The 25,625-nt window shown below is 51.5% G+C and overlaps 2 protein-coding genes across 3 annotated transcripts; one reads left to right on the top strand and one right to left on the bottom strand.

The window, feature by feature from the left end:
- Positions 1-5: 5 nt before the first annotated feature.
- LOC144736900 (cyclin-dependent kinase-like 1) lies at positions 6-16,499 on the bottom strand. The gene is made up of 8 exons (XM_078619571.1): positions 16,415-16,499; positions 14,740-14,967; positions 10,734-10,855; positions 9,510-9,582; positions 7,347-7,437; positions 6,309-6,509; positions 5,450-5,532; positions 6-4,658 (listed from the first exon to the last, which is right to left on the bottom strand). The coding sequence occupies exons 2-8, from the start codon at positions 14,953-14,955 to the stop codon at positions 4,257-4,259; spliced, it is 1,188 nt and encodes a 395-aa protein (XP_078475697.1). The 5' UTR covers positions 14,956-14,967; positions 16,415-16,499; the 3' UTR covers positions 6-4,256.
- Positions 16,500-17,425: 926 nt separating this feature from the next.
- Positions 17,426-23,510, top strand: COX14 (cytochrome c oxidase assembly factor COX14). 2 transcript variants are annotated; one of them, XM_078619597.1, is made up of 3 exons: positions 17,438-17,522; positions 20,016-20,061; positions 21,400-23,510. In XM_078619597.1, the coding sequence occupies exon 3, from the start codon at positions 21,405-21,407 to the stop codon at positions 21,582-21,584; it is 180 nt and encodes a 59-aa protein (XP_078475723.1). In that variant the 5' UTR covers positions 17,438-17,522; positions 20,016-20,061; positions 21,400-21,404; the 3' UTR covers positions 21,585-23,510. The 2 variants fall into 2 exon arrangements, with proteins under 2 accessions (XP_078475724.1, XP_078475723.1); XM_078619598.1 differs by lacking the exon at positions 20,016-20,061 and having other exon boundaries at positions 17,426-17,522.
- Positions 23,511-25,625: the final 2,115 nt, after the last annotated feature.

Here is a 25,625-nt window from a genome sequence, read left to right as displayed (position 1 = left end):
GCATGTTTCCTGATTTTTTAATTTTATTCACACACTAAACACGGTTTGGGTTGCGTACACGCGATCAAACACCCGTTACTATGTACAGCGCCTCGCAGGGTGCGTTTTGACGGGGTGACCAATAAAGTCTAAATTGGTCCGTAATAAGGTAGGGAGGGGCTGATAAGGGGTTGACAGGTATGAGAAAGTGTTTTTGTGGAATGAGTGGTGGGATGAGTGGTTGCGTGAGAGTGAAGAGGTGAGCGTCTTTGTGGGAGGAGTGGTGGGATGAGTGGTTGCGTGAGAGTGATGAGGTGAGCGTCTTTGTGGGAGGAGTGGTGGGATGAGTGGTTGCGTGAGACTGATGAGGTGAGCGTCTTTGTGGAATGAGGAGTGGTGGGATGAGTGGTTGCGTGAGAGTGATGAGGTGAGCGTCTTTGTGGGAGGAGTGGTGGGATGAGTGGTTGCGTGAGAGTGATGAGGTGAGCGTCTTTGTGGAATGAGGAGTGGTGGGATGAGTGGTTGCGTGAGACTGATGAGGTGAGCGTCTTTGTGGGAGGAGTGGTGGGATGAGTGGTTGCGTGAGACTGATGAGGTGAGCGTCTTTGTGGGAGGAGTGGTGGGATGAGTGGTTGCGTGAGACTGATGAGGTGAGCGTCTTTGTGGAATGAGGAGTGGTGGGATGAGTGGTTGCATGAGAGTGATGAGGTGAGCGTCTTTGTGGGAGGAGTGGTGGGATGAGTGGTTGCGTGAGAGTGATGAGGTGAGCGTCTTTGTGGAATGAGGAGTGGTGGGATGAGTGGTTGCGTGAGACTGATGAGGTGAGCGTCTATGTGGGAGGAGTGGTGGGATGAATGGTTGCGTGAGAGTGATGAGGTCGGGGGGGGGGTGAGGTGAGACAATCATCCCCTTTGGGGGTCGATAAAACGAGTACCGCTTTGCGGGAAGTCGACAGCTGTTTGCGCTCTACGGATACCGAGGTTGACGCACGCCACAGGAATGTGGAATTTCCACCGCTGGCTTAAAGAGCCACCCCATTGCTCTTTTGGTGCTGGGAGGAATGTGGAGTGCAATCACACACACACACACATACGTCCAGCTGTTATCACTTTATACAAATAGAGACCTTTTACACTAACACACTACCCGCACATCCGATTAGAACTGTTGGCTACGTACGGAGCGAAACAAGTTCAACATAAACAAGAGACCTTCATTTAAATAATAAGAAGAAATGTATGCTACTTCATTTAAACCATCCAATCACAGGCGGCGCAGTGGACTCAACACCAGAGGTCGCAAACGGGTTTTGATTCCTTACCCGTACCCGGCCGCACCAGGGTCGCAAACGGGTACCCGTACCCGGCCGTACCCTACCCGTACCCGGCCGGGTATCGGGCAGGGTACGGGCAGGGTACGGGTAGGGTACCTGATTGCGACATCTGGGATGAAGCCATGTTGCAGGCGCGGGTGGGTTGATTCTAGGAACTTGAATTGTGAGAAGAGACAAGACGTTGGGAAATGAGTGACAAACGGTGACTCACCAGTGACTCACGGTCTACCCGTACCCGTACCCGGCCGCACCAGGGTCGCAAACGGGTACCCGTACCCGGCCGGGTACGGGTAGCCGGGTATCGGGTAGGGTACGGGTATCGGCTACCCGGTTGCGTCCTCTGCTCAACACCCGTCAAGTTGTGGGCTTGGTCGGGAGTGGCCGGGATTCTCTCGCGTTATTCGCCACGAGGGATACGCTGGTGAACGGAAACATTTCACGGGACAGCGACATTGGCCCTACGGACATAGCACGTGCAGACGTGTGCTCAACATGCTTCCAAAGGTTCGAGAAGCTCTCTCCATCTTGCTTTCTCGTCACTTTCTCTCTCGTCACTTTCTCTCTCGTCACTCCATCTCTCATCTCTTTCTCTCTCATCACTCCATCTCTCATCGCTTTCTCTCTCGTCACTTTCTCTCTCATCACTTTCTATCTCATCACTTTCTCTCTCATCACTTTCTCTCTCGTCACTCCATCTCTCATCACTTTCTCTCTCATCGCTTTCTATCTCATCACTTTCTCTCATCACTTTCTCTCTCGTCACTCCATCTCTCATCACTTTCTCTCTCGTCACTTTCTCTCTCGTCACTTTCTCTCTCGTCACTCCATCTCTCATCACTTTCTCTCTCGTCACTTTCTCTCTCATCACTTTCTCTCTCATCACTCCATCTCTCGTCACTTTATCTCTCGTCACTTTCTCTCTCGTCACTTTCTCTCTCGTCACTCCATCTCTCGTCACTTTCTCTCTCGTCACTTTCTCTCTCGTCACTCCATCTCTCGTCACTTTCTCTCTCATCACTTTATCTCTCGTCACTTTCTCTCTCGTCACTTTCTCTCTCGTCACTCCATCTCTCGTCACTCCATCTCTCGTCACTTTCTCTCTCGTCACTCCATCTCTCGTCACTTTCTCTCTCGTCACTCCATCTCTCATCACTTTCTCTCTCGTCACTTTCTCTCTCATCACTTTCTCTCTCATCACTCCATCTCTCATCACTTTCTCTCTCATCACTCCATCTCTCGTCACTCCATCTCTCGTCACTTTCTCTCTCGTCACTTTCTCTCTCGTCACTTTCTCTCTCGTCACTCCATCTCTCGTCACTTTCTCTCTCATCACTTTATCTCTCGTCACTTTCTCTCTCGTCACTTTCTCTCTCGTCACTCCATCTCTCGTCACTCCATCTCTCGTCACTTTCTCTCTCATCACTCCATCTCTCGTCACTTTCTCTCTCATCACTTTCTCTCTCGTCACTCCATCTCTCATCACTCCATCTCTCGTCACTTTCTCTCTCATCACTTTCTCTCTCATCACTTTCTCTCTCATCACTTTCTATCTCATCACTTTCTCTCTCATCACTTTCTCTCTCATCACTTTCTCTCATCACTTTCTCTCTCTCTCGATGCAGTCGTCGCGTAGATTTCCAGATACGATTCGCAGAGAGCCAACATCGCGGACAGCCAAGTGCATGACTAACAAGGGAACGCCGTACGGGCAAGTCCCTGTCATGCAGCCAACCAACATCTACCCACAATTAGTCATGTTTGCATAGACCACAATACCTGCAGTCATAATGCAAACAAAAAACACAACTCTGATAATGTATGCACTGTCCTTGAAGTTGATTGGTCCACACCCGAGACAGCTTTCCTTAGAGCCTAGTCTCACATGGGTTGGGGACCAGATGACGCCAAAAGGCGCACAACTCAAAGACAATGCACCATCAGAGTATGAGTACTCGGGGTAAGCATTTACACCATTGGTACCTCATTTGCCAGTAAAAAATATGATAATTGGGTTTTTACCCTTTCATCTGGCAACAAAACTGACACCTTTTTTACAACAAAGGTGCCAGATAAAAGGGTAAAAAAACAATTCAATTTTTTACTGGCAAATGAGGTACCAATGATCTACCCACAAATCGTGGCCTCTAAGAGGCGCCTTCAATTGCACCCGCACTCGGCTCCGCGGTCGGACGTGGGACAACGCCGTTGGCGTTGCCGTTTGCGCGCCCATCGGCAGGCAGCTGACGTCGCGCGGTGGCGTCGTGGCCACCGTGATTTTGCGCGCCCCTTCGGAACGCATCCATCACCGCATGAAAGCGAGCGGGGGGAAGAGAGAGAGAAGAGAGAGGAGAAAAAAAAAACCCTGCATCCACCGTGGTGGGAAGTCAGCAGTGGTTCGGTTTGCGTGGGTCGCCTCGTCCTGCCACAGGAACGTGGAATTTCCCACCGCTGGCTCGGGGGCTGTAAACAGGAGTCGAGTGCTGCGGTCCAAGCGCTCGGCAGAGCAGGGCGGAGACGCCAACGCCGAAGACGCGGGACGTGAGCGCGGCCTCGTGACGTCACGGAGCTAACCGCCACGCGTCAGTCGCAATGCGCCCGCTTCTCATCGGATCCCGCAAGCCGAGCGGGTGGGGGTTGCAAGCGGTTGCGAGCGGGGGGGGGGGGGGGGCGGCGTTCATCTCCGGTAGAGGCGGCGGGTCGAGTCAGGGGCATTCCGTCGGACGGGGCGAGCGGACCAGGGACGAGCGGTGGCCCTGGTGGGTGGCGGTGGTGGTGGCGGGTGGCGGCGGTGGTGGCGACGGTGGTGGTAGCGGTGGTGGCGGCGGTGGTGGTGATGGTGGTAACGGTGGTGGTGGCGACGGTGGTGGCGGCGGTGGCGGTGTTGGTGGCGACGGTGGCGGTGGGTGGCGGTGGTGATGACGGTGGTGGCGGTGGGCCACTTCCTCTACGACTTGGGCGCCCGCATGAACGGGGTGAGGCAGAGCGGCGGCGTGGGCGGCGCGGGCGGCTGCGGTGACGAGGTCGCCGCGTGCGCCGCGTTCGGCGCGTTGATGTCCGGCAGCCGGTGGTTGTCGTACTTGTTGCCGTTGCCGGCGTTGTTGCCGTTGTGACGCGCGGCCCCGCCGCCGCCGCCGCCGCCGCCGTGCGTCTTCTTGCCGCCATGCGCCACTAGCGGCAGGCGGCCGTGCCGCTCGAAGCGCCGCCGCTCGCCGTCCCGCTCCGCCAGGTAGGGGTGGCCCAGGAGGCCGTCGCAGGCCGCCCGGTCGGCGGGGTCCATCTCCAGGCAGCCGCGCATGAAGGAGAGCGCCGCGGGCGACGCGCACGGAAAGCGCGACTCCAGCGGCTCCTGGCGGCGCGAGTCGCGCCCGAGGGGCAGGATGGAGAAAGCGTGAGAGGTGGAACGCGACTGCTGCTGTCGTGCTTGCGTTAGGTGTTGACTACCACGCCTGGTGTGCAGGAGGTCGGGGTTTGATCCTGACCCTGACGCCTGCTGCTGTATATTTGGAGTTTGCGTGTCTCTCTCCCCATGGCCAAAATAATCGAAATAGTCTCAACGCACGTTTCTAAATGTGGAGGGAAAAACTGGAGGACCCGGAGAAGAATCCAAGCGACCACGGGGAGAGAGAGAGAAACACTCCAAATATATAGCAGGGTTCATACTCTTAGGTTTTTTCGGTAAAGTCACGTAGGTAAAAAATAAATAATGAAAACAAATAATAAAATCATTTACGAAATAATAGAAATAAAATAAATCACGACGTTTCGGAGGCAACACAAGCTTCCGTCTTCAGGTGGAACCGTCACAGCACGATTGCTGTATCACCACCGCCACCACAGCAATTGTTTGATTTTTATAGATTATTATTATTTATTTTTTACCTACGTGACTTTACCGAAAAAACCTAAGAGTATGAATCGTTGCAGTCACGAAAGCTTCAAATCTAGAATATATAGCAGGGTCGGGATCGAAGCCGCGGCCTCCTGTACACCAGGCGAGATAGTTAACATCTCCTAGCCACTGTGATGAGAGAGAGACCGCAACCTCCAAATATCCAGCAGAGGTCGGGATCGAACCCACGACCTCCTGTACACCAGGCGAGATAGTTAACATCTCCAGGTGTCTCTGGGTCCACCCACCCGTGTCTCAGGCTCAGGGATGCTCAGCCCGCTGAAGAACTGGTTCGAGCTGAAGATCTGCTGGTGTCGTGGAATGAGGTCTCCTGAAGGACAACATTTGATCACTCGGTCATTCACTCAGTCCGTCATTCACAACCGACGACTGCACTAAAGCTCCCGGGGGGGGGGGGGCGGGGGGGGGGGGACAATGACCCGCAGTCCCGATTAAAACGAGCGATCGGTAAAAAATAAATATGTAATATAAAATAATAATGAAAATAATCAGAATCGAGCGAATGGAGAATTTGTGAGCATCTCAAGAATCCAACGACGGCCGTGCAGTATCCCTAGCAACGATGAAAAATATACGCGAGTGTGCGAGCGTGCTAGCGAGCGTGGCAGTGTGCGAGCGCGTGTGCTAGCGTGCTAGCGAGCGTGCTAGCGAGTGTGCTAGCGAGCGCGTGTGCTAGCGTGCTAGCGTGCGTGCTAGCGTGCGAGCTAGCGAGCGTGCTAGCGAGCGCGTGTGCTAGCGTGCTAGCATGCGTGCTAGCGAGCGTGCTAGCGAGCGTGGCAGTGTGCGAGCGCGTGTGCTCGCGTGCTAGCGTGCGTGCTAGCGAGCGTGCTAGCGAGTGTGCTAGCGAGCGCGTGTGCTAGCGTGCTAGCGTGCGTACTAGCGAGCGTGCTAGCGAGCGTGGCAGTGTGCGAGCGCGTGTGCTCGTGTGCTAGCGTGCGTGCTAGCGAGCGTGCTAGCGAGCGTGCTAGCGAGCGTGCTAGCGAGCGTGGCAGTGTGCGAGCGCGTGTGCTAGCGTGCTAGCGTGCTCGCGTGCTAGCGAGCGCGTGTGCTAGCGTGCTAGCGTGTGAGCGAGCGTGCGTGTCCGACCCTGCGTCGTGCGGATGAGGTGCAGCTGATCGACGTCTGATCGGCCCGGCCACAGAGGCTCCCCGGCCAGGAGCTCGGCGAAGACGCAGCCCAGCGCCCACACGTCGACGGCCGGCCCGTACTGCGTGTCGCCCACCAGCAGCTCGGGGGCACGGTACCAGCGCGTCGCCACGTAGTCCGTGTACTCGTCACCCGGTCCCGCTACAACAAGCACAAATGAACCCCCCGCCAGAGGTCGTAAACGGGTTTTGATTCCTTACCCGTACCCGTACCCGGCCGCACCAGGGTCGCAAATGGGTACCCGTACCCGGCCGGGTACGGCCGGGTACGGGTAGCCGTTCCCTACCCGTACCCTACCCGAAATGAGTGACAAACAGTTACTCACCAGTGACTCACGGCCTACCCGTACCCGGCCGTACCAGGGTCGCAAACGGGTACCCGTAGCCGGGTATCGGGTAGGGTACGGGTATCGGGTACCCGGTTGCAACTTCTGCCCCCCGCCATATAGCATTAGCTGTTGGGGCGAGTGCTATTAGCGCCTATGTACCGTACGTATGTTGAACTTCTTTTGCGTCGTACGTGCTAATCAGAAGTGCAGGGAAAGGACAGCAGACGAAATACATGAAGCGGTTCTTCTACGGAAATGAGTTTCCGATCTAGATGATGATTTAAAATTGCCATATAGCTTCCAATGGCTTCCTAATATCGGAAGGAAGAGGCGTTCCAGACGGCCGCAGAAGCGCATCTTTGATGAATGTTAGCACGGCAGACGATGGGGTTGGGTGGCCAGAACCATTCCCGGGCCGCCTTTTTATCCTCAGCGGCGATGTTTTACACATCGCGCCAGGTACTTATCATTTGAGGTCGAGTCGACCTAGGGGAGGCCCAGTACCGGTTCAAATAATCGTCACTGGTGTTGGCCGTGAGCGCGAATCGAACTCGGGTCGCCGGGTTTGTCGTGCAGCGCGCTAACCGCTGCACCACCGCTCCCCACAGGGTGAGTGTGTGTGCGTGCGTGCGTGCGTGCAGGAAACTCACTTAGCATGCGGGCAAAGCCAAAGTCACAGAGTTTGATGATTCCCTGCTTGGTCACCAGGATGTTCTCTGGCTTCACGTCACGGTGGATGCACTGCCGCGGCAAATACGCACCGAACGTCAACACGGCGGTGCAACATGGCAACACGGCAACTCGTCGCGTCAACACGGCAACACGGCGCGACAGCTACCCACGCCAGAGGTCGCAAACGGGTTTTGATTCCTTACCCGTACCCGTACCCGGCCACACCAGGGTCGCAATCGGGTACCCGTACCCTACCCGATACCCGGCTACCCGTACCCGGCCGGGTATCGGGTAGGGTACAGGTACCCGATTGCGACCTCTGGGATGAAGCCATGTTGCAGGCGCGGGTGGGTTGATTCTAGGAACTTGAATTGTGAGAAGAGACAAGACGTTGGGAAATGAGTGACAATCACAGGTGACTCACCAGTGACTCACGGCCTACCCGTACCCGGCCGCACCAGGGTCGCAAACGGGTACCCGTCTACCCGTACCCGGCCGGGTACGGGTAGCCGGGTATCGGGTAGGGTACGGGTATCGGGTACCCGGTTGCGACCTCTGACCCACGCCTGCCGCTCCACCACGCCCACCCCGTCACCGTCACCGCCGTCGCTGCCTTCACTGGCTAGCGGCGGCCGCGCGCTCCTGGAAAGTTCTCGCAGCAGGCGGCGACGTCGCTGCGACGTGCAGTCCCAGTCGCTTTACACGTTTCATCGGCCGTTTTATTGGCCGCGAGAGTAAGCCGGAGGACAGGGGTGAGAACGGACTAATTACACGCGGAAGGGCGCCCCCCCCCCCCCAGTTAGGAATCGAACCCGAGGCCGTCGTGCTGCGAGCAGAGGTCGCAACCGGGTACCCGATACCCGTACCATACCCGATACCCGGCTACCCGTACCCGGCCAGGTACGGGTAGCCGTTTGCGACCATGGTACGGTCGGGTACAGGTACGGGTAGGCCGTGAGTCACCGGTGAGTCACCGTGTGTCACTCATTTCCCAACGTCTTGTCTCTTCTCACAATTCAAGTTCCTAGAATCAACCCACCCGCGCCTGCAACATGGCTTCATCCCAGAGGTCGCAATCGGGTACCCGATACCCGTACCCTACCCGTACCCGGCCGGGTACGGGTAGGGTACGGGTACGGCCGGGTACGGGTAGGGTACGGGTACGGCCGGGTACGGGTACGGGTAGGGTACGGGTACGGCCAGGTACGGGTACGGGTACCCGTTTGCGACCCTGGTGCGGCCAGGTACGGGTACGGGTAAGGAATCAAAACCCGTTTGCGACCTCTGGCTGCGAGGCACGAACGTGACCACTGCGCCACCCTGCCGCCGTGATTGTCAAGAGCTGGAATTTAGCCAAATTATGCGAAACCGAAATTGTATCTCGTAGTTTGTTTTTTTTGCAGTCATTGCTGACCTGGATAAGAGATCAACTACCTACACTTCAGAGGCTGGTTCATGATGATCATGTGATGCTAATGCTGCTGATACTGCTGATGATGCTGCTGCTGATGATGCTGCTGCTGATGATCACAATAACGGTGAAGCCATTGTTGATTGGGGCGTCACGGTGGCTAGGAGATGTTAACGACCTCGCATGGTGTGCAGGAGGTTGTGGGTTCGATCCCGACCCTGACGCCTGCTGTGTATTGGAGTCCTCCGGTTTCTCCCTCCACATTTAGACTCAACATGCGTTTAGAGCATTCGGCTGCTGTAAGTTTCCACGTGATTGCCAGGTCGCTTCTGAAATAGAGCTGTATAGCTCAGTGAGCCTTACTAGATAAACTCAAAGTAAAAAAAAAATAGTTTTACTGCTGATAAGGATGCTGATAATGCGGCTGCAGATGAAGAAGACAAAGATGTTGCTGCGACTGCTGATGATGCTGCAGCTGCTGTTAAGAATCATTTTGTCTCTACCGCTGATGCTACTACTACTGCTGCTGCAGATACAGCTTCTTCTGCCCGATTATGCAAATGCTGCTGATGATGAAGATGCAACTGCTGCCGATGCTGCTGAAGAGATGATTCGATTGCTGCTGATGAAACATGCTGCCGATGCCGCTACAATAGCCGACGTCCCCTGCTACTGCTGCTGCTGCTGATGATGATGATGAAAGATCTCACTGTGTGCCGGAGAGACGTACGTTGTGCTGGTGACAGAAGCCGACCGCCTGCAGAGTCTGGAACAAGATGTTCTTCACTTGGGGCTCGGGGACCCTGCAGGCAGACAAGGACACGGGTATCAATGAAATAGAAACACAAATCTAGTATACTTAGAAATGTTATGTAATACAACAGAGAGTCGGATAACATAACAGTCAACACCCTACCTACCAGGTAGGTAGGTAGGGTGTTGGTAGGTATACCTGATAGGTAGGGTGTTGACTGTTATGTTATCCGACTCTCTGTTGTATTATATTACATTTCTAAGTATACTAGATTTGTGTTTCTATTTCATTTATACCTGATGATGATTGCTTGTGTTGCAATCGAAACGTCGTATGCTAGTATTTAATTTATTATTTTATCTTTATACGTGACTTTACCGAAAGAACCAAAGAGTAATTCCTGCAGTCACGAAAGCTCCAAATTAAGTAAGGACATGGGGGTCTGTTAGAGCAGCACTGGCCACAAGAGTGTGGTCATCCTCGCAGCAGTAGCAGCAGCGGCAGCAGCAGCAGCAGCAGCGGCAGCAGCAGCAGCAGCAGCAGCAGCGGCGGCTTTTGGGTGGCCATCGAACAAAGACGGTCACTGCTGCATCGCGCGGCGCTTTCAGATGTGGCCGTCTGGAAGGCTTTGCCGTCCGATAATAGGAAGTCACTGGAGCTATATGGCACTTTTAAATCATCATCTCGGTTGACGAACTCATTCCTTCAGAACTGCTCTTTGTGTTTGGTTTGTTATCCTTCTCGCGCACCTTCCGTTCACACAGTTGGCTACGTACCGTGCAAAAGAAGTTCAACATACACACACACACCTTCATAGGTGCTCTCTAACAGCACTTGCCCCAAATGTCTGTTAAGACTATACGGGGGATCTTTGTCTTCGTGCGTGTGTGCGTATGCGTGTCGGGGAGCGGTGGCACGGCGCTTAGCGCGCTGCGCTACGAACCCGGCAACCCGAGTTCGATTCCCGCCCGATTATTTGAACCGATCCTGGACCTCCCCTAGGTTGACTCAACCTCAAATGAGCACCTGGTGCAATGTGTAAACATCGTCACTGGGGAGACAAAGGCGGCCCGGGGCGTGGTGTTGGCCACCCACCACCTCGTGTGCCGTGCCAGCCTTCATAGGTGCTACTCGCTAACAGCACTTGCCCCAACAGTCTGTTGAGGCTACACGGGGGATCTTTGTCTTTGGTGTGTTTACCCGTGGGGGTGTTTGTCCAGCTCGTTGAGGACCGTGTGGTCGCAGTACTCGAACACGAGGTGGAGCCTTCTCTTCTTGCGGAAGACCTCAAGGAGATTCACCAGGTTCGGGTGCTTGAGTTGCTGGAGGCAAGAGGGTGCAAAGCAACGTTCAAACACACGGCATCGTTGTCTGGAGACCCCATCAGAGACCGCTCTGTCTGTCTGTGTCTGTCTGTCTGTGTCTGTCAGTGTCTGTCTGTCTGTGTCTGTCTGTCAGTGTCTGTCTGTGTCTGTCTGTCAGTGTCTGTCTGTCAGTGTCTGTCTGTCAGTGTCTGTCAGTGTCTGTCTGTCAGTGTCTGTCTGTGTCTGTCTGTGTCTGTCAGTATCTGTCAGTGTCTGTGTCTGTCTGTGTCTATCAGTGTCTGTCTGTCAGTGTCTGTCTGTCAGTGTCTGTCTGTCAGTGTCTCTCTGTCAGTGTCTGTCTGTCTGTGTTTGTCTGTCAGTGTCTCTCTGTCAGCGTCTGTCTGTGTCTGTCTCTGTCTGTTAGTGTCTCTCTGTCACTGTCTGTGTCTGTCTGTGTCTGTCAGTGTCTGTCTGTCAGTGTCTCTCTGTCAGTGTCTCTCTGTCAGTGTCTCTCTGTCAGTGTCTCTCTGTCAGTGTCTGTCAGTGTCTTGAGACCGCTCTGTCTGTCTGTCAGTGTCTGGTGACCCCCTTGTGCGTGTATTTGTGGAGCTCAATGCAGGCAACGCCTGTCACAGCACACGAACACATTCACACATGGGCTGGCTAATCTGATTCCATCAACAGCCGTTGCCAGGTGCCCCCCTCCGCTCACCGCGCTGCGTTGTCTGCTGTGCGCGGTCTTAAATAACAAGAACAAAAAACCCCAACACAACACAACCCCACGCTCAACCTGTTTGCGCTCGGGGCACGGAGCCCACGCATGGGATGAGACGGCATCGTCCCGTGTCTCCAATTGCAGACGAGAGACTCCAAACAAATGAAGGGGGGGGGGGGCGATGGGAGGGGGAGGAGGTTCCTTGCCGCGTTGTGTGAACGACTCGCCCCCCCCGTTCCGCGGCGTTCACGCAAACCTCGCGGTCAACGTGACAAATTCATCGTAATCACGCTTCCATACTCTCGGCCAGAGGTCGCAACCGGGTACCCGATACCCGTACCCCGTACCCTACCCGATACCCGGCTACCCGTACCCGGCCGGGTACGGGTACCCATTTGCGACCCTGGTGCGGCCGGGTACGGGTAAGGAATCAAAACCCATTTGCGACCTCTGCCACCCGCCCTGCAACTTGCAGACGTCTCGGAGCGGCAAAGGGTGAATGAGCGTTTGCGCGTGGGGAGAAACCGGAGCACCCGGGGAAAACCAGCGCGTGCAAGGGGGAAACACTCTATCCCATACAGACGGGACAGGCGGAGTCCACAATTTTGCTGTACCGCATTCTCCTGGGCAGCCGGGTTAAGGGTAGAGAGTTTTTTTGCAACATACGTGTGCGACAGAGGTCGCAAACGGGTTTTGATTCCTTACCCGTACCCGGCCGGGTACGGGTACCCGTTCCCTACCCGTACCCTACCCGAAATGAGTGACAAACGGTTACTCACCAGTGACTCACGGCCTACCCGTACCCGGCCGCACCAGGGTCGCAAACGGCTACCCGTCTACTCGTACCCGGCCGGGTACGGGTAGCCGGGTATCGGGTAGGGTACGGGTATCGGGTACCCGGTTGCGACCTCTGGTGTGCAATCCGCCAACCCAATGCCTCCACAGTGCGCTGGTTTACCGGCGTGCAAAGCCGTCACCATCACCACCGCCAGGCTCCGTGGCTGCGTGACTCAGAGACCCTGCGGGTTCAAGCCCCTGGGGTTGGGTGTCTTAGAGTGTCTCCAACTACAGCAGTCAGCAGCCAATGAGATTGGCTCTCTAATCCCCCCCCCCCACCCCCCTCGGCACACGCCTCTCCGTTGTATGATGTTGAAGCAGGGCCCGTATCACACCATACTAATTGTAAATCGGATAAGCAGCCATACAGCCAATGAGCCTGTGGTCAAAGGTCGACTGTTGTGTCAATATGACCGAGATATCACGAGGCTCAAAATGACACCTCATTCAGTGAAATTGATGGAGTGGTCTCGCAAGAGCTACCCGAACACACAGACAGCACCAAAATTTAATTTGATGACAAATAAGCTTGACAAAAGATGATTCGCGTCCATGATCATTCTCTCGTTGAAAAGCAACCCGGGTGTTTGTCATTGCCCGGGTGGGGTGGGGGGGTCAATGGACAGGCAGCCCTGTTTGAGAGTGTTTGTCAAGTCCCGCACCAGGCCCTCTCTGTGTCTCTTCAAACACGGGCCTGCCACCTCTCCTCCACTGCCCAAAAAGAAAATCAATGCTCACATCGAGGGTTGCCGAGAGAACACGAGGCTGCAGATGGTCCGCACTTTCAGACGAGTGTCCGTGCTGCGTGCAAGGGAAGGTCAGAGCTGCGGGGATGCGTGGCGAGGTTGGCATCGCTCGCCATCGAGCGCAGATGCGGCAGCTCAATTCCCACCACAGGTTCACGTGGGAAAACGCTAAACTGAGACAATGCCAACTTTGTAAAACACAACGATGAAGGTGCAGCGCTCTGACCGTTCGCTTGCATCATGGAGCCGAGTCTCAATCCTGAGACCCGGTCTCCTGGAGCCGAGTCTCAAACAAAACTCCGACCCTGAGACCCGGTCTCCTGGAGCCGAGTCTCAACTGAGACTCCGATCCTGAGACCCGGTCTCCTGGAGCCGAGTCCCAACTGAGACTCCGATCCTGAGACCCGGTCTCCTGGAGCCGAGTCTCAACCAAGACTCCGACCCTGAGACCCGGTCTCCTGGAGCCGAGTCTCAACGAAGACTCCGACCCTGAGACCCGGTCTCCTGGAGCCGAGTCTCATCCAAGACTCCGACCCTGAGACCCGGTCTCCTGGAGTCTCAACCGAGACTCCGACCCTGAGACCCGGTCTCCTGGAGCCGAGTCTCAACCGAGACTCAGACCCTGAGACCTGGTCTCCTGGAGTCTCAACCGAGACTCCGACCCTGAGACCTGGTCTCCTGGAGCCGAGTCTCAACCGAGACTCAGACCCTGAGACCCGGTCTCCTGGAGCCGAGTCTCAACCAAGACTCCGACCCTGAGACCCGGTCTCCTGGAGCCGAGTCTCAACCAAGACTCCGACCCTGAGACCCGGTCTCCTGGAGCCGAGTCTCAACCAAGACTCCGACCCTGAGACCCGGTCTCCTGGAGTCTCAACCGAGACTCCGACCCTGAGACCCGGTCTCCTGGAGCCGAGTCTCAACCGAGACTCAGACCCTGAGACCTGGTCTCCTGGAGTCTCAACCGAGACTCCGACCCTGAGACCCGGTCTCCTGGAGCCGAGTCTCAACCGAGACTCAGACCCTGAGACCCGGTCTCCTGGAGCCGAGTCTCAAACAAAACTCCGACCCTGAGACCCGGTCTCCTGGAGCCGAGTCTCAACCAAGACTCCGACCCTGAGACCCGGTCTCCTGGAGCCGAGTCTCAACCAAGACTCCGACCCTGAGACCCGGTCTCCTGGAGTCTCAACCGAGACTCCGACCCTGATACCCGGTCTCCTGGAGCCGAGTCTCAACCGAGACTCCGACCCTGAGACCCGGTCTCCTGGAGCCGAGTCTCAACCGAGACTCCGACCCTGAGACCCGGTCTCCTGGAGCCGAGTCTCAACCGAGACTCCGACCCTGAGACCCGGTCTCCTGGAGCCGAGTCTCAACCGAGACTCCGACCCTGAGACCCGGTCTCCTGGAGCCGAGTCTCAACCGAGACTCCGACCCTGAGACCCGGTCTCCTGGAGCCGAGTCTCAACCGAGACTCCGACCCTGAGACCCGGTCTCCTGGAGCCGAGTCTCAACCGAGACTCCGACCCTGAGACCCGATCTCCTGGAGACGGTCGCCAGGACCGAGCGAGTGAGTGTCTCCTCCCGTCTCCTCGACCTGCGCCGCCCACCTTGAGCATGCGAATCTCGCGCAGCGCGATCTTCTTGATGAGCGGGTCCTCCTCGGACTCGACGAACTTCTTGATGGCGACGACGTGGCCAGTGTCGCGCGCGCGGCACTTGAACACGACCCCGTAGGAGCCCTCGCCGATCTTCGCCAGCTTCTCGTACTTGTCCATGGTGCTCGGTGGCTTGATGCAGCGCGCTGGGGGGCTGTCCCGGTGCATGACTCCCACACTCTGGGGGGGAGGGAGGGAAGCGGGGGGGTTCAGTGTGAAAACCACCATGGCTAGGAGATGTTAACTACCTCGCCTGGTACACAGGAGGTCGTGGGTACGATCCCGACCCTGACGCCTGCTGCTGTATATTTGGAGTTTGCGTGTCTCCCTCTCTCATCATCATCACGGTGGCTAGGAGATGTTAACTACCTCGCCTGGTACACAGGAGGTCGTGGGTACGATCCCGACCCTGACGCCTGCTGCTGTATATTTGGAGTTTGCGTGTCTCCCTCTCTCATCATCATCACGATGGCTAGGAGATGTTAACTACCTCGCCTGGTACACAGGAGGTCGTGGGTACGATCCCGACCCTGACGCCTGCTGCTGTATATTTGGAGTTTGCGTGTCTCCCTCTCTCATCATCATCACGGTGGCTAGGAGATGTTAACTACAGGAGGTCATGGGTTCGATCCCGACCCTGACGCCTGCTGCTGTATATTTGATGTAAACTACATCGCCTGGTGTACAGGAGGTCGTGGAAACGATCCCAACCCTGACGCCTGCTGTCTGTATATTTGGAGTTTGCGTGTCTCTCTCTCTCTTCCCGTGGTCGCGTGTGTATATATGTGTGTGTATGTGTGTGTGTATGTGTGTGTGTATATATGTGTGTGTATGTGTGTGTGTGTATATATGTGTGTGTATGTGTGTGTGTATGTGTGTGTGTATATATGTGTGTGTATGTGTGTGTGTATGTGTGTGTGTATATATGTGTGTGTATGTGTGTGTGTATGTGTGTGTGTATATATGTGTGTGTATGTGTGTGTGTATGTGTGTGTGTATATATGTGTGTGTATGTGTGTGTGTATGTGTGTGTGTATATATGTGTGTGTATGTGTGTGTGTATATATGTGTGTGTATGTGTGTGTGTATGTGTGTGTGTATATATGTGTGTGTATGTGTGTGTGTATGTGTGTGTGTATGTGTGTGTGTATGTGTGTGTGTATGTGTGTGTGTATGTGTGTGTGTATGTGTGTGTGTATGTGTGTGGAGCACAGTGGGGAGCGGTGGTGTAGTGGTTAGCGCTACGCTGCGCTATGAACCCGGCGACCCGGGTACGAATCCCCGCTCACGGCCAACACCGGTGACGATTATCTGAACCGGTCCTGGGCCTCCCCTAGGTTGACTCAGCCTCAAATGAGTACCCGGTGCGGTGTGTAAAGCTTACCACTAGGGAGACAAAGGCGGTCGGGCGTGGTGCTGACCACCCACCCCCTCGTGTACCGTTCCGGCTTTCATAGGTGCTCGCTAACAGCACTTGCCCCTACAATCCGTTAAGGCTACACGGGGGATCTTTGGCCTTCCAACCCAGCAGTGGATGGAGCTTGTGGCTGACGACGATGCCAGCGATGATGATGATGGTGGTGACAGCGACGCAAAGTACAAATCAGTGTGGATGCTCTCCGCTTACCGGCCCCCCCCCCTTCTTCAGTGTCGCTCCGACATCACGGGACGCCGTGGCCGTGGCCGCGGATGGCCGTAGCTCGCGTGGTGCCGGAGTTGTTGTTGGTGGTGGTGGTAGGGAGGGAGGGGCTTGACGGGTGACGTCATCACGCACGTCATGTAAGGCGCGTGGCCCCTTCTTCGTACGTCATCACGCACGTTATGTAAGGCGAGCGGCCCTTCTTCGTACGTCATCACGCGCGCCATGTAAGGAGCGTGGGTACTCGGATGACGTCATCACGCACGCCATGTAAGGCGAGTGGTCCTTCTTCTACGTCATCACGCACGCCATGTAAGGAGCGTGGGTACTCTGATGACGTCATCACGCACGCCATGTAAGGCGAGTGGCCCTTCTTCGTACGTCATCACGCACGCCATGTAAGGAGCGTGGGTACTTTGATGACGTCATCACACACGCCATGTAATGAGCGTGGGTACTCTGATGACGTCATCACGCACGCCATGTAAGGAGCGTGGCCCTTCTTTGTACGTCATCACGCACGCCATATAAAGAGCGCGGTTCTTTTGATGACGTCATCACGGATGCCATATAAAAGTTATTGTTTTTGTGAAGACGTCATCACGACAATCACGCTATTTATAAGGCGTGCGTGAAGACGTCATCGTGCACGCTTTCGTGTCCAGGTGACGCCAACACGTCGCATGCCAACCCGGCTGTTGTCTAACTGACGTCATCGCGCAACACTCCAACTTGATGCTGTATATAGGTGACGTCTTCACGTCCCATGCCAAACCGGCTGTTGTGTCTAAATGACGTCATCGCGCAACACTCCAACTTGCTGTTGTATCTAGATGACGTCATCACGTCACACCTCAATTAACAAATTGTCAATCATACTGTGCGGTGTCTTCAAAGGGATACGTCTATAATAGACGACGTTTCGGACGACGACTCTTCTTTTACACAACATCCTCACATCGATGACGTAGGCTCACACGAAGTGGGCGTGGCTCTTGTTTCGATTGACCAATGGGCGCGCGGCTTACATCGGGGGAAGCGGCGCGCGCTGAGGAGCCAATCAGACGCGAGCTTTCTTCGTGACCGCTGGAGGGAGGTAAGCGTGTGTTACGCGTCAACTTCAGGCGGCTTTAACTTCCATTTCTTTATAATTGTTTACGAAATGTACGTTTAACTATCATTGTCCAGCGTAGCACCCTTTACTCTATCGCCACGCATCATTATATATAACTTATTTGGCGCCAATAAAAAAAGTTGTCGGTCTCGTAGCTTTTGCCCCTGTCGGACATGGAGAGTTAACCGTGGGCCTACGCTAGGCTCCCGGCTTTGCTGTTTAGGCAAGGGCGGGAGGAGGCTGTCCCGTACTATTGCAGATCGTTCATGCCTCGCGCTCTCACGGTGACAGTAGCGACTCGCATGACTTCTGCTTGCGTGAGATTGTTATATATTTAAAGAGGCACCCATACCTGTCATACCAATACGGTTTACCCCGTATTCGTGAACAGGGAAATGTGAGTGTTCATGTCCTTACGCCGTAATAGCCGTTTCAATACGGACAACAAATGTTAATTCTAGATTTGAAGCTTTCGTGACTGGCAAGGATTCATACGTAGGTAAAACAATTGTTTTCAAATTGTTTTACCTACGTGACTTTAACGAAAAAACCAAAAAACATAAATGTTTTTGTCTATTTGTTTGTGTTTCTCTCCTTGTGATGGGACTTTGTAGGATGAGATTTATAAGGGCACGGGATGACCAACAAGGTCTGAATTATTCTTAGGTTTTTTCGTTAAAGTCACGTAGGTAAAAAATTAAAATTTATAAAAGTAAAATAAAATAAAAAAATCAGGTATAAATGAAATAGCAATTTAATAAATAAAATAGAAATTTCATAAATGAAATAGAAATTTCATTTATACCTGATGATGATTGCTTGTGTTGCAATCGAAACGTCGTGATTTTTATTTTATTTTACTTTTATTAATTTTATTTTTTTACCTACGTGACTTTACCGAAAAACGCTAAGAATATGAATCCTTGCAGTCACGAAAGCTTCAAATCTAGAAAAGGTCTAAATTGCTCTGTAGTAAGCTAGGCACTGCTAATGGGTTGACAGGGTTGTATTACGATCCTGTACATTTAGTTTTGGTCTGTAATGAGATGGGCACTGATAAGTGGTTGACAGATATGGGTACCAGAGCAGTTGCCCTCACCACTCGCTCGCCCGCCAATTTTCAGTTTTTATTTATTTGGAATAACCCTGTGAGCCATTCGGCTCTTGATTCGGGTGCAACCGCAACAAACAATACAATTAAAAGATACATTTAAAAAATTAACTGTACGCAAATTGAAACATCCCCTACAAAAACAATAGAATCTTCCAGAAAAAGCACCATTTGTTTATGCTGCGTACAAACATGTGCAAAAAAAATCCCATTGTTATGTTAGATCACAATAACTAATCATAAATATAGATAAAATGTTTAAGTATAACTCTATACATCAAAAAATCGGGCTAAACTAAACCTTTCTAGAAATTACTCAAATAATGCTGTAAAAACAATGCAACAGTGATCATAAGAAATGTGATTGAAAGTTTCCAATAGCGACATACATAGCATAGATTACTAAAGCTAGCATCCTTAGCTAGCTGCATGAGTTTAATCCGAACGCCAAAGTTTCGCCACAACGCCACGTGCTGTCACTCATCGGTCTCACGCCACGAGCTCTCCACTCCACTAACTCATAGTCGGTCAACCCCTTATCAGTGCCCGACCTTATCACAGGCCAATTCAGATCTTATTGGTCACCCCGTGCCGCTTATAAATCTCAACGTTCTTCCTACAAAGTCCCACCACAAGGGAGAAACACAAACAGACATTTTTTTGTTCATAATATAGGTTTTTGGGTCAGATCGCGTTATTTATAAATGTGTCGTAACCCTCCACCACCCGACACGGCCAAACAGTAAAAAATGTGTCACGTTTTCAAAGGACAAATTAATTGACTTCGTTAGCCCACCGGTGTGCTGAACAGAGAATCAACAGCATTTTAAAATTTGAGTAGTACGACGTTTCGCTGATAATTACAATCAGCTTCATCGGGCAAGAATGGTGAAGCTCTCCTGTTGCTTCCGGTCTTAAATAGAGCAGCATCAGGGTGCCGTCATCATTTAATTCAATTCAATCTGGTGCAGTGATTCGAGGCAAGGAGGGGGAGGGTATTGTAATTATATAGATTTTTTTGTTCGTATGGATCTGCAAAGTCAATTCCTCTGTACAAGAATACGGGGTAAACCGAATCGGTTGGTTGGGAGTGCAAACGAAACATCGACACGCTCAGCTCGAGGCATTGATCCGCCTGTGTGATTCGGCACATAAGGCAAGGGTTGGTGAATGACGCAACGATTTCTGATACGCTCAAATCCACTGTTGTTCGAGGTTAAACTTTGTTTTATTGTAACAGGTATGAAGGCCCCATTGAGCTGCTATGTATCGCTTTTTTCAGAATCACAAATGGTATCTCAACGACGTGGCTTATCACTTGGATAATGTAAAGCAATAACGCTGTTATTGTTATTGCATTTCAGTGCACGGTTTCCCTTGCCGACCACAAGACGTTTCCTTAAAGTCACAGTGAGTAGGCATTTTTTTTGTTGTTGTTTAACACTGACGTTATTTGACGCCGTGGTGCAAGTAAATGTCATAACATTTTAAACATTGCCCGTCATCACTGGTGTTAATTGTCTTAAGTGTTCAAAGTTCGCACGTGTGTGTTTGTGTTTCACCGGGGCCCGTGTGTTTTTATTTTGTCACGCACTCTGGATTTGCGGGGTTTTTAATTGGCACCGTCGCCGTCTGGTGGAGTGGTTGGGTATTGCAGATTTATACTCTGGTTCTTTCGGTAAAGTCACGTAGGTAGAAAAATAAAATAAAACAAAAAATAATTTCTCACGACGTTTCGATCGCTGGATTATATTCAGTAGTTCCACTGCTGGATTATATTTTTTCCGTCTGAGGACGACCGCTTGTGTTGCGATCGAAACGTCGTGATAAATTATTTTTTTTATTTAAAGCTTTCGCGACTGCAGGGATTCATATTCTTGGTTCTTTCGGAAAAGTCACGTAGAAGGGAAACAATAAAATAAAAATAAATTTTTTTTAATTCTTTTTATTATTTTATTGTTTCTCTTCTACGTGATTTTACCGAAAGAACCAAGAATATAGTATTATTTATTTATTTTACCTACGTGACTTTACCGAAATAACCAAGAATATATTATTTTTAGTTTTATTCGATTTTCTACCTACGTGACTTTACCGAAAGAACCAAAGAGTATGGATTCCTGCAGTCACGAAAGCTTCAAATAAAGATATTGCAGTTGTGTAACAAGCCGCAATCGTCAGAATAACCGTTTCATAACAAAAAGTAGTTCCCGCACATTTTTTTTATCCGGGATTTAGTGTTAAGATTAAGGGTTAGGGATTGAGGATAAGAGTTTGGGGTTTCGGAATATACTTATGGGTTCAGGGATAAAGTTACGGGTAAAGTTTAGGATTATGTTTAGAGTTTACGATTCGCGTTCGGGGTGGAGGTTAAGTGGTTAGTAAGATTCATATTGCATGGGAGTTGATCGGCAGTTTTTACATGTTCGCATCGAGTTTCTATGTACGTACGTATGTTGGATTTTTTTCGCACCGTATCTAGCCAACTGTGCTAATCTTAGGTGCGGGGCAAGGACAACCAACTAAACACAAAGAGCAGTTATCTAAAGAAATGAGTTTTCAAACTAGATTATTTAAAAGTGTATCGCTTCAGTGGCTTCCTAGTATCAGAAGGAACAACGAACCAGACGGCCACAGAGTTTGGTGAGAGAGCAAGTGGACTGCTACAGGGACAGATTGGCGAACATCTGAAATGCTGTCAGTGGCGAATGATTCACACGTGTCGATGCATTTGTTTTTGTTGCGCAGAGATCATGACGGGCGGTGGCAAGAAGTTGGTGGACGTGGGTTACCGCATCTTCTCGGGTTCCATGATGTTGCTCACGGTGTACGGCGGGTACCTGTGCAGCGTGCGCGTCTACCGTTACCTGCAGCGCCGCTCACACCTGCGCGCCGAGGTTGAGCGGCTGGCGCTGGAGGATCTGAAGGAGTGAAGATGGTGGCGGGCGCCCTGACAGGGGTGGGGGGGGGGATGGGCAGAGTTCGTGACCTTTCCTGGGCGCCGAGAACGAGGCCGCCCCCTAATGTGACTCTCGCCCTTCCCTGCTGAATGTCTCCACTCGGCTCCCTTCGCCTGCGACCGGGTTTCCCCAAAGCCATTCTGGGAAGAATGTCTTAACCAAGATTCAAGTTCTCCCAAATGGACACATCATCGTTGTCATTGTCAACATCATCATACACCTCTCAGATGTGTTTTCAGATTGTGCCGCACTAAAACGTCGGGCATCACGCAAAACAACATGCGCTACAACCCAAACATGTCGGAGAGCTGTACAACACAATCACGAAAACCTACACGGTTGTATTATTGTCTTCGATATAATAATAATAATATATTGACAATTACTTAACCAGAAAATTCTCCCCGAGTCCTGCTTGCTTGGGATATTTGGCGAATGGCTTCTTTTGAGTAGTCTTGCTTTGTTTGTGAGTGTACCAGAGTGGGATGCTGCCATGGTGTAAGAGCACGTGGCACTTACAATCTACAGGTTGCCGGTTCGATTCAATCGCACGGCGCGGCAGTTGAAACAATGGCGCCGGTTTCTTTAATTAGCCACCTCTTCTTCTTGGTTCTTTGGGTAAAGTCACGTAGAAGGGAAATAATAAAAATAAAACATAATAAAATACAATTCTCACGACGTTTCGGCCACAACGCAAGCAGCCGTCCTCAGGTGAAGAACAGGTCTGTCGGAAAGACAGCGTCTGAATGAACACCACCAAGCTTGGCAGCGTATATTTAAGCTGGGTTACGTGACTTTACCGAAAGAACCAAGAAGATGAATCCCTGCAGTCACGAAAGCTTTAAATCGAAATTTACCCACCTCTGTCCATCAAGCGGCAGAAATGGGTAAACCACAGTTGATCGGCAGGTTGCATGCGGTGAAAAAAACTGTGGGTAGCCCCTACCCAGGGCCGCCACGGTGGCGAGATGTTAACTACCTCGCCAGGTATACAGGAAGTCGTGGGTTCGATCTTGACCCTGACGCCTGCTGTGTATTTGGAGTGTGCACGTTCTATCTCCCCGTGGTCGTTTGGATTTTTCTCCAGGTCCTCCGGTTTTCCCCTCCACGTTTAGAATCAACGTGCTTTTAGAGTAATTGGCTGCTATAAATTTCCACGTGATACGCCACTTCGTTGAGCTATCATTTGTGATGACCAGGTCGCTTCTAAAAAAAAAGCTGTATAGCTCAGTGGGGCCTTACCTGGTAAAATAAAAAAAACTTTTATGCTTCCAAGACATCTGACCAGTGTGGAAGAATTGGACAAATGTCCTCAAGAGTTGTGCGAAGTCACGCTGAAATTCTGCTTCACAGAAAACCTGTCAGAAACCTGGCCATGCTGCCATTGTAGCTTCACAGCTTATCAAGTACATGTCGTGCCCTTTATCAATCCACCGCTGGATGTGGCCTCTGCAAGCCTTACGGATTGTGAGGTTATTTACTCATACTTTACCACGCTGGTGTTGTAAAAAGGTGGGGAGAAAAAATGTACAAAATAACCGTGAAATTTACTGCACTGCCTACCATATGGTCCTGCAGCTGACTGGCAACCTGGTGTGCATATTAGTTACTCATTTGAGCACTATCCATGCCCGGTTGTGCTTAGCTTCTAAGATATTTCTTGGAAGAGCGAATGCCGATAGGATCTCTCGTGGTGACGCTAGGGATCTGTGGTTCAAAATATTTGCGGAAAGCCAGGGTTTCATATTAATGTATCAAGTGTGATTAATACACAATCACCACACGACCATCCAGAACGGAACTCTGGACGCAAATTATTCCTTTCTCATCTCCTGAACTGTGTACTGTAAGTATACGTTCTCTGTCATTGGTTTTGCTAATAAACATAACTTAATGGGAGATATTCTTTCTGATTTGATTTCTTTACGATGTTATTCTCAATATTGGTTGCATTTATGCGTGTCTCATGATGGTCCGTTGACTAGTACTATATGGCCACTAATACATCCTTTTACTGGTAGGAACCACCTGGTTCCACCAGCCCACAGGGGATTATTGTGTCCGTCCGTCCGTCGTGCATCTAAAAATAGGATGGGTGGGGGGGTGGGAGGAGTGGGGCTGGGTGGGGAGGAGCTGGTCACCCCGTGGCGCCCTTATAAAACTCAACGTTTAACCTACTCACGCCGGCTTGTGCCTGCCCTCACAGTCGGCCATATTTGCGGAATACACCACGCCGCCGTTGACCCTGGTCATTGACCAAGCAATCCAACGCTCCTACTAGCTCCCTCCGCAGGAATGTGTTTGTGCCACCTGCCTTACCAAATTGCTTACACTACTGGTAAACTTTAAGATAGGTTTGGGAATGCATGGTCTATGAATTCATATGGCCCATAGCCACGTGTGCAGCCTACCACTCTCAAACGACCCACTATCTCAACATGTTATTTTACCAGGTAAGGCCCACTGAGCTATATAGGTCTTTTCAGAAGCATCCTGACCACAAATGATAGCGCAACAAAGTGGCTTATCACGTCGAAATGTATAGCAGCCAAATACGTTAAACGCATGTTTCTAAATGCGTAGGGAAAACCCGGAGGACCTGGAGAAAAATCCACGGGGGAAGAAAGAGAGAGAGAGAGCGTTGGGATCAGGATCAAACCCACGACCTCCAGGCGAGGTAGTTAACATCGTCACCGGATCGTCCCAATCTATCCACTCCTGCGAGCATGCTGGCAGCAACGCTAATTTTAGCGCCCTTGTCGCCTCGTCTTTTTAAATACTTTATATTAAGTTCACTTGGTTGCTTGCTTAGGACCGTGCAAATCTTTCGGTCGTTTTTTAACCCACTTCCCGTGATCCAATCGAGCTGACATTTTGCACACAGACTCGTTGTGCGTGATAATTAATGTTCGTGAAATTTTTTTTCCAAAATTTTACACTTTTTAGGACAAAAATATTATATTTAATTACCAATTGCTTAATGGTGCATTGCAATCATCTGACCCATAGGTGGGAGCCATCTCAAGCCAGAGGACGAGAGGACTCTAGCCGCCACGCATATAAAGGATTTATAGTGAAAAACGTTGTTTTTACGGGTTATACTTGTTAGTAGTTGTGAATGCACGGTAGAAGCATGCAGTCAAAGCGCAGTCAGAATTAGTTGTCAACGAATGTGTGAAATTTCGATTTAAAGCTTTCGTGACTGCAGGGATTCATCTTTTTGGTTCTTTCGGTAAAGTCACGTAGAAGAAAAATAATAAAATAATAAAAATAAAACATAATAAAATAATTCTCACGACGTTTCGGCCACAACGCAAGCAGCCGTCTTCAGGTGGAGAACAGGTCTGTCAAGTAGACTCTGTCTAGACTCTGTCTACTTGACAGACCTGTTCTCCACCTGAAGACGGCTGCTTGCGTTGTGGCCGAAACGTCGTGAGAATTATTTTATTATGGTGTATTATTTTACTATTTTCCTTCTACGTGACTTTACCGAAAGAACCAAGAAAACGAATGTGTGGCCTCACCAAAAGTATTTGAAAGTCCTGCGTGTACAGAGGACATCGCTAGAGACGCTGCATCTCAATGCACTCCAATCGGGTTAAATATGCAGGTCATTGCTCTCAAGGCCAATTCATTTGTCTCTCGCTCGCCTGAGTTAAATACAAGATGTAAAAGCGAACCCCAAAGTGCTCTCGCTTGTTTAAAATTGAGGGACGTCAAAATAAAGGGGCGACATTGACACGTGTGAATAATTAGTCTTAAACAGAGCTCGCACTGATGAAATAAAGGACATCAACATGAGAGGGCGAATATTACCCAATGTAGATGTGTGTGTATATATAGAGAGTGCCTTCATCCAAGGCGTTTCGCACCAATTATGGCGGGAGAGTTTAAGGAGGGGTTGTGGGTAGGGTGAGTGTTAGTGATAGGGGTAGTGGGATGGGTAGGAGAGGGGTAGGGGTGGTGATAAGGGTTGTGAAAGGGGTAGGGGTATTGGTAAGGGTGGTGATAGGG

Source organism: Lampetra planeri, chromosome 63 (assembly GCF_965212315.1).
Source record: "Lampetra planeri chromosome 63, kcLamPlan1.2.h2, whole genome shotgun sequence".
NCBI classification, from domain to species: domain Eukaryota; kingdom Metazoa; phylum Chordata; class Hyperoartia; order Petromyzontiformes; family Petromyzontidae; genus Lampetra; species Lampetra planeri.
Note: the sequence above shows the minus strand (reverse complement) of the source record. Positions and strands in the feature narration are given on the sequence as shown.